The 13,360-nt window shown below is 32.8% G+C and overlaps 1 protein-coding gene across 1 annotated transcript; it reads left to right on the top strand.

The window, feature by feature from the left end:
• Positions 1-7,764: 7,764 nt before the first annotated feature.
• Positions 7,765-11,950, top strand: LOC139518689 (leucine-rich repeat and fibronectin type III domain-containing protein 1-like protein). Its single transcript, XM_071310158.1, has one exon. It carries the CDS (start codon positions 8,118-8,120, stop codon positions 9,714-9,716), a length of 1,599 nt encoding a protein of 532 aa, XP_071166259.1. The 5' UTR covers positions 7,765-8,117; the 3' UTR covers positions 9,717-11,950.
• The last annotated feature ends 1,410 nt before the right edge of the window (positions 11,951-13,360 follow it).

Genomic DNA, 13,360 nt, shown 5'->3' with positions numbered 1-13,360 from the left:
TGATAAAGAATGAAGTACCATAAGGCAGTTACGGCGTTCCATAATATTCCTTGTTGTGACATTTTGACTGAGCGCAGATTTGCATGGTGGGTGATAATGGCATAACTGGAAACTCTCTCGACGCAGTCGTTTAGTAAAAAATATCTCAGTATTATTCATATCACTGGAACGACTTTATCTAGGTTATGGAATACGTTTCAAGAGTCGTATAGACACAATCCTGTCCTTTTTCGTCTATAGGGACAATTCAGAATGCGACTTGTCACCGCATTTGTATATGTAATGACCGACATGACGTGTGCCACTAATAGCGATGGTTAACCCTCAGGAGCTACCGCTTTTTGAAGATTTAGACTGATTGATTATGTTCATTTTAAACTAAGCGTTGAAATAAAACTAAACATTGTTTGCTGCTTTGTCAGCTGGTACATATTTATTATAATAATTAATTTTATTCTAGATACAGAGGGCTTTTGATTTTCAGTTTCTACATAGTTATCTTTATTGGACATCATGCCTTTCTTAACGTTGTTCGTCAGATTGATTTGATTATATTTAAAGCGTTCTTCACATAATATTATAATAAAAAAAGGGTCAAAGACTTTATTCCAAAATCTTACGATTTTAGAATTGGACAATAATTTGGTCACTTTCAAAAGAATTTACAACATTTTGTTTGTATCTAGAATGACATCCACATCTGAAGCTTCAATGAGATGACCCCTGGGATGATAGAGTATGGTGAATTGTACTGTGAAGCTTCAATGAGATGACCCCTGGGATGATAGAGTATGGTGAATTGTACTGTGAAGCTTCAATGAGATGACCCCTGGGATGATAGAGTATGGTGAATTGTACTGTTACTTGTTGTATATTTGTCACTCAAGTTTCGTCTGATACGAATAATTGAAGACCTCTGGTAGAAAGTTTAATAAAAATTAATGGTATGGTTATATTTATCAAAAACGTATAAACTTTCTTGCATTTTTGCAGGAATAACATTTGGTAATTGTCTCGTGCCATCTGGTTCTTCAACCTTACATCTATGATATGATTGCATGCAAGTCACAATATTTAGAAGCAATGGATATTTGAGTGTTCTTACAAGATGCAGTGCACTTTAAACAATCAATTATTTCCATCTAAATATAACTAGAGCTACTCTGGATATAAATCACTTTGATCTTAAATAAATAATAACTAATATTTCAAACGAATTAAATGATTTAGAATACATATTAGAAGAACATGGGAAACTTCATACGACGAAAGCAACAAAAAAAGATTAAATTTTAAAACCCAGATCTAAATATCGAATTAATTAAATAAGATTGGATATACAAATTTAATCAAACAGAACAATTCTAAAAGTTTTTTGTTTCAAACTTATTTGTGTGTTCTTTGGTTTACTCTGTTGTTGCTCTTTCTCACTAACATTTTGATCTTCAGAAGATATAACTGTAAAGATAACATGCATATATTTAAGACCATTTGAGTTTTTATTTATAACTATTAAAAACACAATTGAAATAAATCTACCGACAAAATGGAAATACATTACATGACACCATAAGTATCAATATACTGACGAGCTAGATATACATTACATGGCACCATAAGTATTAATCTACTGACACGCTGGACATACATTACATGAAACCATCAGTATCAATGTACTGACAAGCTGGACACATATAACATGACACCATCGTTATCAATGTACTTACAAGCTAGACATCGTTACATGACACCATCAGTTTCAATGTACTAACAAGTTGGACATACAGTACATAAAACTAGTATTTAGTAGTATCAATATACTAACAAACTTGACACACATTACATAACACTATCAGTATTAATGTACTGAAAAGCTGGACATACATTACATGCACAGCATGGATTCCGCAAACGACGATCTTGCGAATCCCAACTCATCATCACCATTCATGATATTGCATCGAAATTAAAAGGTAACAGCCAGGTAGATATCATACTACTAGATTTTGCTAAAGCGTTTGATAAAGTGCCACACCATCGCCTACTACATAAACTTGAGTACTACGGAGTAAATCCTAAAGCAAACAGGTGGATAAGATCATTCCTACAAAACAGAATGCAAAGCGTTATTCTAGAAGGAGCTGTCTCTGAACAAGTACCAGTACTCTCTGGTGTTCCTCAAGGAACAGTCCTTGGACCCCTACTGTTCCTGGCCTACATAAACGACATGCCAGAAACAGCAACATCATCAGAGACCAAACTTTTTGCAGACGACAGCCTCCTCTATCGAACTATCAGTAACCAAGCAGAAAGTGACCTACTACAAAAAGATCTCACATCATTAGAGGATTGGGAAGATAAGTGGCAAATGAGCTTCAATGCAAAAAAATGCATTGTAATTAGAATACAACCCAAGAACCGTCCTGTAATTCCAACTAATTACAAATTACACGGACACACACTGGACACCGTTGAAGCTAGTAAATACCTGGGAGTTACTATCAGCAATAATCTAACCTGGGACAGACACATCGACAACATAGTGGAAAAAGGAAACAAAACACTAGGCTTCATACGACGTAACCTAAAAGATTGCACTAAACCGGTCAAAGCAGCAGCATATTCAACAATAGTAAGACCTTCAGTTGAGTATGCTAGCACAGTTTGGGATCCTACGAAACAGGCTAAAATAAAAGCAATCGAGCAGGTACAGAAAAGAGCAGCTAGATTTGTTAACAACAACTACACAGACCGCACACCTGGCTGTGTAACAAAAATGGTAACATCTTTGAAATGGGAAAGCCTTGAAGACCGCAGGAAACAAAATAGGCTATGCATGCTATTCAAAATCCAACATGATCTGATAGACATAGATAGGCACCAATATCTAACGCCAAATGATAGCCCGACCAGAGGTAAAAACCGCTTCTTCCAAGAAAGGGCCACAACAGACGCCTTCGGACAATCATTTTTTCCAAGGACCATTAGAGACTGGAACCAACTGCCAACATCCGCAACATCAGTTGACACAGTTGATGGATTCAGAGCTGCCCTGAAGGCATGCTCTGTTAAAATTTAGACAGTAACATCCTGTAAATAGTTTTATTTGTATATATATAGAGAACGTTTTATCCTGTAAATAGCCAAGAGAAAACTTTCTGTGTTGTCCGACACTGCGTTAGTTTTCGCGGGACCTCATACATTCAAGATTTGAATTCGGTTCCTTACCTGGAAGAAGAAGATTACATGACACCATCAGTATCAATGTACTGACAAGCTGGACATACATGACATGACACCATAAGTATTAATGTACTGACAAGCTTGACATACATTACATGACACCATCAGTATCAATGTACTGAAAAGCTGGACATACATTACATGACACCATCAGTATCAATGTACTGACAAGCTTGACATACATTACATGACACCATAAGTATTAATGTACTGACACGCTGGACATACATTACATGACACCATCAGTATCAATCTACTGACAAGCTGGACATACACTACATGACACCATCAGTATCAATGTACTGAAAAGCTGGACATACATTACATGACACCATCAGTATCAATGTACTGACAAGCTGGACATACATTACATGACACCATAAGTATCAATGTACTGACAAGCTGGACATACATTACATGACACCATAAGTATCAATGTACTGACAAGCTGGACATACATGACATGACACCATAAGTATTAATGTACTGACAAGCTTGACATACATATACTGATGGTGTCATGTCATGTATGTCTAGCTTGTCAGTTCATTGACACTGATGATGTCATGTAATGTTTGTACATCTTGTCAGTACATTGATACTATGGTGTCATGTTATGTACGTTCAGCTTGCCAATACATTGATCCAGATGGTGTCATGTATGTGTAGCTTTGAAAAATGCTCTCTTTTTTAAATTTCACCATAAGGATTAATATCCTGACGAGCTTAAAACATTAAATGACAGCATTGAGATGAATGTGCTGCCTAGCTGGATTATCGATGCAAAGACAAGCTGGACATAAGTTTAGCTAGGATTTATTTAAAAGGGTCAACTTTGCAATGATGATGACAAAAGAAACTAATAATCGTTAATGTATGAATTTCCAAAATAAGAAATATTTTATAGATATAAGGTGTGGTTTTGTTTATTACATTTGAATACACATTTAATCTTTAATGGTTAAAAATGTATGGTATTTCCTTAAACTATTAATGTATGGATGAATGACTGAATACAATTATAAAACTCAACAGTATTGATGAACAGTACATTATGTTCTCTAACGAATAAAAGAATCAACATTTTAATTTGCACACGCAACCACCCGTTCAATAAATCATCCCTCAAATACACCAGACGATCATTTAAGACGCCCTTTAATTCAGCCGGACAATAGAGACCGTTGTTACATCCCTTCATGGTCAATTATACTTTATAATATACAGATAAATAACCGCGGGACTTTCGCTGATTGTGTCAGTCTCTTCGTAATGACATTGTATCATAACAGTCCGGATAATCGTCAGGTATATAGGTGTTTAATGTCGTAAATTGTTATGGCAGAGTGTGAATTCCTTCACATTAACTAAATAGGATTAGATCCTTATCAAACGATTTATGGTTAAGCTACGAATTTAAGAACTATTGACCTATAGCTTAAAACACATTTTTCATTTTAATGAATAAAACACTTATCGGTATTAATATTTTGAGGCAACAGAGGCTTTGCACTGATAAAAATAAAATTATGAAAATATTATTGGTAAAATAAAATCGTAACAATAAAACATTAAAATACCAAGATCCGTAAACAATATAGTATTGACACGATTGGTGATAATTAAAAAATCACCTGCATGGCTAAGAGGGTTCTTCATTCACCGAACACAATAGAACATGGTGATAATTTATGTAAAGAGCAGAGCAGGAAACACACAATAACAATCTTCGTTATGATAAAACACGAAAATAGTTCAAGTATGGCCATATCTAGAAAATCATTTCTTAAGAGAGCATGTATATAACAATACAATGTTCGGCTCATTATTAGTCTGGTTTGTATATATTGATTATCCTTCTACAGTTAACGTACTTTTAAACTTAAATTAACTTCATTTTGAAGCTGTATAAGAATGGGACGCGAACGGGAACCATATTTTGACATTATTTTCCTGGACGGAGCCAAGGAATATCAGTAATAAGAAGCGGATATCAATGTGCGAATCATCGTCGTTTTAATACTTTTAGATAATCTTAATTTTGATCGGTTTAAATTACACTGACAAAAAGTTTATCAGTACTCAAGTTTAAGGAAACATTGATTCGACATGACTTATCAAATATCTTTGATGACTATCGGTGTTATTGACAAAGATCTGCTGATTTTTGTGGAATCGTGACAAATCTATATGATAACAGACATATGATATGATAAAAGACAGGTACGAATAAAACATTCATAACGTGATAACCTGCTAAAATAAATATTTAATAGGAATGTAGTTAGATAAGAACCATGCATGTTTACAAAATACTTCAATAATTCTGCAAAAAAAATCTAACACATAAAACTGGCTACACTTTTCATTGATGTTGTTCTTTCAAATTCAGAAAAAAGAAAATTTCGTTTCTGATCAATAGAAAATCTAGTTAAAGTAACTATCCGTATCATTTCAAATTTAACGCCATTTCAACAAAATGTAATACCGGTAATTACACTTGTGTACAGGTGCCCATAAATTATACCATGCCATAGTAATTGTAAAATGCATCACCTTGAATAAAAAATTTAGAATATGAAAGGGCAGTCAGAAACCTAAAATAGTTGTAAATATGATAGATCATAATATAAGAAACCATATTGTTTTGAGTTAAGGTCGCAAAACATTTATAGACAGATACCGGTATTGTTCTCCTCAGATTTCTCCACCAATAAAAGCTGACATCCACGGAATAGCGTAATAGTGCCGAAAGTGGCGTTAAACACAAATCAATCAATCAATCAATCAATCAGTAGACAGAAAACTTTAAAGTTTAAGCATTAAAGAGATGAACTAAGTTGCTCTTGTGGATTGGCCAGCCGTTCTTGTCCCACTTATGGTGTCCGTTGTGTTCTTTCTAGTGTTTTTTTTTTGTATTCAGATAACGATCTAAGACAAAGGACTGTTAGAAATGAAGTACCGATGACGACTTAAACGACATCTGGACCATTGGACCCAACCATGTGTCTTGTTTTCATCGAACATCTTTCAAGGCAAATATTAATTGTGACAAGAAATTAACACAGGCTCTAAAATTATATCAATTTAGAGTTAAATTCATCATACGCAAGCGCTATACTGGTATGTGGCTGAATTTTGAAATTTCACGTTAAGAGAATGAAAATTTGGATCAGGTTAATATTGTTCTTAGTTAGTTTGTAGGATCAAAACAGTATTGGAATTTAAAAGAGATTTTTTTTTATAAAAATCAGTTCATCACAATTCCCAATTATTTCCCAGATTTATGCGCTGAACCGCTGCCAAAGGTTGGGAAAACATATTTGAAACTATCTGATGAGAAAATTTAGTTCCGTATACTTAAAAAACTTGATGATCTTGTTGTACTAATCGCATATCCTAGTTATTCCGTCATTTTATGTTATTTTTACACATCGGTTTTGACAGTTATTAAAAGCGTGTGGATCTCTACATACTGTTTTAGATATTCAATTTCTGTCACAGATTTTTATCTTCGGTGCATGTATATAATCACACCAATGTCTTATACTTTAACTAAAGACTTTATCTGCGGAGATTTCAAAATCAAATAACTATAACAGACTTTTAATATAAATGTTAAAGTGTACTTAAATATACATTTTGACAATTCAATAGAAGCTTTTTAAAAATTTGACAGAATTGTTTTTGAAGAAAAATAACTTCAAAACTTCAAAATATGCTAGTACTTAGCACTTCAGCAAACGTATCTGAAAAATTATCTATGATGCATTTAATTTCGTTATCATTACATTGATTAATTAAATTCATTAATTCTAATCAAAATATTGAAAATTATTTGATAAATATCAAAACTATTAAACCGCCTTTAATATAGATCATTTAAACATACTGATATGATTAATCTGGAAGTTTTAATATTTAAACCAATATTAGCTCCTGTCATCCATATAAATATTTACATATGATTTTAAATCTATAAGTCAATACATGTTACTTGAGGGTACAGGATACCATCTTTTAATTCTTTATATATATACTGAATCAGATCTCGTAATGACAGTCACAGCTGTCAGCTGATCACAAATATGTTACTGAATCTAATATAAACATCCAATTAAAAGCAGATTGCAGTGCAAAGTTATGGGCGAAATAAGGGAATCTCAGCTATCATTTGATTATTTGTAATACGAGTGTGAAATCAAATAAAAATTCATTCGCCTTAAAAACCGTGATTTGTTTAATTCAAGCAGAAATTCGAGAAGTTTTGAATGGCAATTTTTAATCTGAAATTTTCCAACATGACATGTTTATATCTAAACCCGTCAAATGTTGTTTCTTATTTTAAATTCATTCGTTGTTTGAAACTAGTTTAATTCAAGCAAAAATTTACGATATTTTGTATGGCATTTTTCTGTTTTGAGTTATTTAACATGAAATGTTTCTATCATTAACACGTCTAATATTGTTTCTTACTTTAAATTCTATACTGTAAAACGAATAAAATGTTATCCTCAAATAACCCTGGTATGTTGACAGGGAAATCAATAGAATGACTTCCATTGTTTCTAACGAAAATATTTACAAACCAGCAGACGATTGGACGCAGCAATTGTTTACAAATGTTCATATCTTATATAATTATAGCAAGTCTGATAATCCTGATAAAAAATTCAAGGGAAAGTAGTATCTGATTGAAATAACGTTATCCAAGAGCATTCGACTGTGCAGTTATAAATAACCCGACAGAGGTCGCTGTTTTAATCTATACATAACACAGAGAAACGTTAACGATGAAGGATGCACGCTCTCGTTGGAGATTTACTTGGTATATTATTAAATAGAAATGAAATCAACCACAATTTGGGTCAACAATGTTTCATAACATTAATGTGAAAGTTTATGAAACAATTTTAGAACTTGTTTTAATATTCTTGGGATGTAGCAGATTAGTTTCCTCGGCTTGTCCGGGGATTTGTTTTTGTCCACCGTTGAGTGACAATGTTTTTTGTTCGAGAAAAAATCTGCCGTTTATTCCAAGCGGAGTGTCCCCGGATACTGTGCAACTTAATATGAATGAAAACAATTTCCTTACGCCAAGCTTGTTCAGGAGTAACTTTTCTTCATATACAAAATTAGAGCATCTTTACATCAGTAGTTGTGGAATAGAGAGAATAGAAGTGGATACGTTCGCTGACTTGACCAAGCTACAATGGTTGGACTTAAGTAAAAATCGTCTTAAAGTCATTGAAGATTACTCGTTCCGTGGTCTGACGCTGGAACATTTATTTCTCAATGATAATCCAGGAATGCGAATATCGAAAAACGCCTTTGTTGGATTACGAACAATGGGATTATATCTCCACAACTGTGCTATATCTCAACTATCACTGGAAGTTATAAGACCAATGAACAGGACATTAAAATACTTGTGGTTGGATGGAAATAAGTTTGAGAGTTTCCAAATAGATTGGCTGTATGTGTTTAGAACATTGAGCCATACAAGACTTGCTGGGAATCCACTTCATTGTAATTGTGAGGTAGGTTGGTTATTTGAATTTTACAAAAACAATTTGAAAATGTTTACTGGAGTAGATCCTCCATCCTGTCGCACGCCATCAAGACTAAGAGCCAAAAATTTTAATGAGTTATCCGCTGAGGATTTCCGTTGTCAATTACCAGTTTTCAAAAAAGTAGATGCCATATTTGAGGAGCAGGTAGGGAAACTAAATTGTGTAGCTACCGGAGATCCAGTTCCAACAATTCAGTGGCTAAAACCTGGAAACGAAATAGAAACGTTCAAACCAAAAGCTAAGTCAGATTCTAATGACAATTACGGAATTCTGTACTTATCCGATCCACAAGCAACCGAGGATTTGGTGTACAAATGTGTTGCTAGCAACCCGGCGGGGAATGTAACTTTCTCTCTAAATGTTGTATGGCCGCCGAAATATTCCAGAGATCAGTTTATAATAAATACACCAAAGCCTACACCCCCACCGACTTTACCACCGACAAAAGTAATTCTAATCCCTGATCCTGAAACGCTGGAAAAGGACAAATCAAAAGAAAAGGAAAAATTAGACAAAATTTCAAAATCAAACAACAATGAAAAATCAGACATTCTGGAAAAATCAGAAAAGCCGATCCTCCTTGGAACTGAAACGCCAAAGAAAACGGAAAATTCAAAAGATGATACATTTGTTATAAACGCGAGTAAATCTGGAATGAGCATGAAAAGAGAAACGACTATTGAAGGAGGATTTTCTTTAACCGACATCATTGGTGCCGTAGTCGGAACATTCTTATTGACCTTACTGGCATGTATCGCCATATTCCACATCGTTAATCGGCGATATAATCATAATCTTATGTACAAATCTCAAAATGGATTACAGGAAAAACAGACAAACAATCATATAATTGTTGACGCACGAACAGAGCATATGAAAATGTTACAAAATAATATCTGAACAAGAATGAGAAATTCGGTACTAAATGCTCAGGGAAATGTGTTTCTGTTGAAAGGTGCTTTGTCGGAGTAATATATGAGGTGCAAAATTCTAGTCAGGATAAAGCACATATATACAAATAGATGGCCGATCATTTATCAAAGAAATTAATTTATTGTGGAGGATTATTAATTTACGGCACTCATACTGTCATATCTTAAGTTTAACAACCGGCTATAAGGGTAAATGAATGTCAGTCTTACTGGCCATAAACATTGATTGATGACCGGTACGTGTCCTAACATACTTACATGATTCTTAAACGTACATGTATATATAACTGTGTATTTATTTAGTCAATGAAGTATGTGCACTATGGAACTATTACTCTAGTCATCTGGTTACCATTGTTTATACAGAATAATTGTGTGTACATTGTAAATTTAATGTGAATTATTTCGAGTTTGGGAGACCTATAAATATATTCTCATAATTAACGTAACAAATTTTCTCACGTTACATTTAACTAAATGATGATAAGTGGACGGAAATATTTAATGGCTATTTTCAGTTAACTGCTGTAACCTTTTTCTCCATTTTATTTATGGTCTCCTAAATAAGTTTTCCTAAAAAATCAATAGCCTAATATGTTAATGGCGGCTTATTTGATTGTTTTTCCGTGGATTTATGCGAAGTTAATAGTTTTATCGTCAAGAGAATCTCCACATCCCGCTAAGTCTGCTCATTTGTTACAGGCTAATCGTACAGTTCTACTCTAATGCTCTGTAAACACGCGGAGTACATTATTTTGATTTAAATGCATCTGTCGAAACACTATTTGGTGTAAAGTGTCAAAAACAGAACAGAATGGTATTGTTCTTAAAGAAAATCACTTCATCGATTTCCACTCTTTAGATAATTGTAAAAGACGTAAAATTAAAACTGTGGCCAATCACTTCCATAGCCTTATAACTATATCAAATGCTCCAACGTATTCGTAAATTGCTTTTCTCCGCTTTAACATTTTACCCTGAGGGAATATTCTCTTTTTTCTTCACTGCATATACAAAAAAATGTTATCGATTAAGACATATCTTTATGACAGAATATTTTCTTTTACCATCTTGTAGCCTTGATTGAAATCATTCCTGGTCTTATTATACTAAAGCCGACTACAAGTCTGCTAAACAAATGTTGACATTGAGGGGAAACAAGTTTATCAACACAAAACAAGTTATTGAGATAAATATCTGGTAATAAAAGGTCAATCTGAAGGCTAATATTGTTTTTCTCACTTGTTTAAAACGGTATTTATATTTCACTTTTCACATTGTACATGTCCATTCAGTCGGGTCAAATAAGTTTAAATCAAGATTTTTTTCTCCAGGGTAGATCTTAATTGTTTAAAACTCAAGAAGTGACAATATTTTATTTTTAACAGAGAATGAAAATAATCATAAATTTTTACTTTTAACATAAACGTTTTTATTAAGAGAGTTTAATTTCCACATATTTAAATGTTATATGACATAGAGATATGTTGGGCCTTGTTATATCTGATGGACCATACATTTTAAAAAGGTGGGCCAATACTATATTCGTTTAAACTGTCAGAAAGAATCAGTCTATAGTTAATTCATATGTATCTTTACATCATTTTAATTAAAGTGTAATTTACAGTATTTTTGTAATATAATAGTTTAATGTGTTTAGCTATTGTATACAATGTGGTCCTCAAATTTTAGAATATGATTAGATATTGTTTTACAAGTGAGAATAATCTTAATGTAAATTTTAATTGTTTTATTTGTTTGAGACTAAGTTACACATGAAAGTGCTACACTTATAAATCAGAATGTGTATAAAAAGATGTTATTTGAAGCAACATTTCTTGTAAAATATCCATCAAATTGTTTGGTATTTGTCTGTTGAGAAATGTATACGTTTCACACATGATAGGGCTGCATGTAAGATAAAAAGAGAGTTCGTGATAGAATGAAAGGTTTAGGAAGGGTGAATGCACATGGAGAGAGTTGATTATTATATTGTTAGTTTGAAAGGCTTAGATAGTGTGTGTGACTGAGGACATATTCCCACGTGTTGGTAGATGATTATTTTATATTGTCAAATGATACTTCATATTCTATACACGTATTTAGTTTTATGCTGAAAAGAATTTATATACAAAGTTATTCTATTTATTTCACCATTCAGCATAAAACGAGCTATGTGATAAATAAATGATCTTTAAACGACATTTTTGTGTTGTATTTCAGCCTATTATAATTCGTGGTAGGATAGATACAGGATGAACAGTTCTCTATAGAGATGTATAGAGAGATTTATTGAGGGATTATTTGTACGTCGTTAAATGTCAGCAGTGATATGGTTTTATTAGTCAAATACTTGTGTCAAGTGCTTAGTAGTTAGACCATCTTGTTAAGATGTACAAATATTAAACCCTTTTAAAATGTCTAATGGTCAATATTTAATTATAATTTCCTTTTGTAAGCGGCTTTCATGTTACGAAAATGTTTTCATAGTATGTCTTGGATAAGACCTGTCAAAAATATTCTCAACAGTGAAGGGCTGGACAATCAAACATTACAAACTGACCACTATCACTATCAATAAAGCTAAGACTCTTGTGCTGAAAATACACCGTTGTTTGGTTAGAGTGTTTACTGTTTTAAATATATTGTAGATTGTTGAATTAGTTAAATAGCAATGGACAATCCAAATGAATTTAGATTTCAAATTTGTTCTGAATGCAAAAGAATACTAAGTTAATTGAAAAAAAAATATATATTACACATCTTTAGCGTTTGGAGATTACTTAATCTTTATTTGTATCAAACAAAGTAAAGGACGTACCATAATATATAGATGTAATATACATGTATCTATGGTGTATGTATGGTGTGGTGTTGGCTGTACTGGTACGGTACGAAGCGGATACTACAACTGCAAGAGTCGGTTACTTTAAAATCACATCAATAAGGAAATACATCTTAAAGAAAAACTGTAATTATTCTGTAGGTTATACCATTGGTGTCATGACCCTATTACAACATCAAAGGCGACAGGATATACGATATAGACTAATTACAGTCATTTCTCTTTAGCTGATAACATCGATCTCCACGTACATATATGTAATTATAGTAATGTGCTTCACAAATGCTAAAGTTTACTTCTATATAGCTTAATTATATTTTTGTGATTGCAATAGTCGTTATTATTTAAATCGGAGTCTGTGAAAGTTCATCAAGGGAAGCAGCATTAATATTATTTCATTGTGTTTGAGATCAACCGAACAAAGAACTTGTATATGTTGTAAAACGCTCTGTTAATTAATTGTATGTAAGAATTAGATTACGAACAATAAAACATGGTATAATTATACACTTTATTCCTGTAAAGTTAGAAAAATAGTTACGATGTGTTATAGAATACGTAAATTTGTTTAATGTGGGTGGTAACGGTCTGTATTACAACTAATTAAACATAGGAAACAAAAATCAATTCCATCACTTTTAAAGTTAACGCTTCAAAGATCGTTACAAAGACAAGAATAAAAACATCAGTGTGTCAATGGTAAAACTCTGATTTATATTTCCGTGTCAAAAGAAATATTACGTGGATAAATTGATTTTAACAATTGC

The sequence above is a fragment of the Mytilus edulis genome, chromosome 4, assembly GCF_963676685.1.
Source record: "Mytilus edulis chromosome 4, xbMytEdul2.2, whole genome shotgun sequence".
Classification (NCBI taxonomy): Eukaryota; Metazoa; Mollusca; class Bivalvia; order Mytilida; family Mytilidae; genus Mytilus; species Mytilus edulis.
This window is presented reverse-complemented; position numbering and strand designations above follow the sequence as displayed.

Bases quoted from the DNA above. Each gene is read 5' to 3' on its own strand.
- LOC139518689 (XM_071310158.1), top strand. From the start codon at position 8,118: ATGTTTCATAACATTAATGTGAAAGTTTATGAAACAATTTTAGAACTT.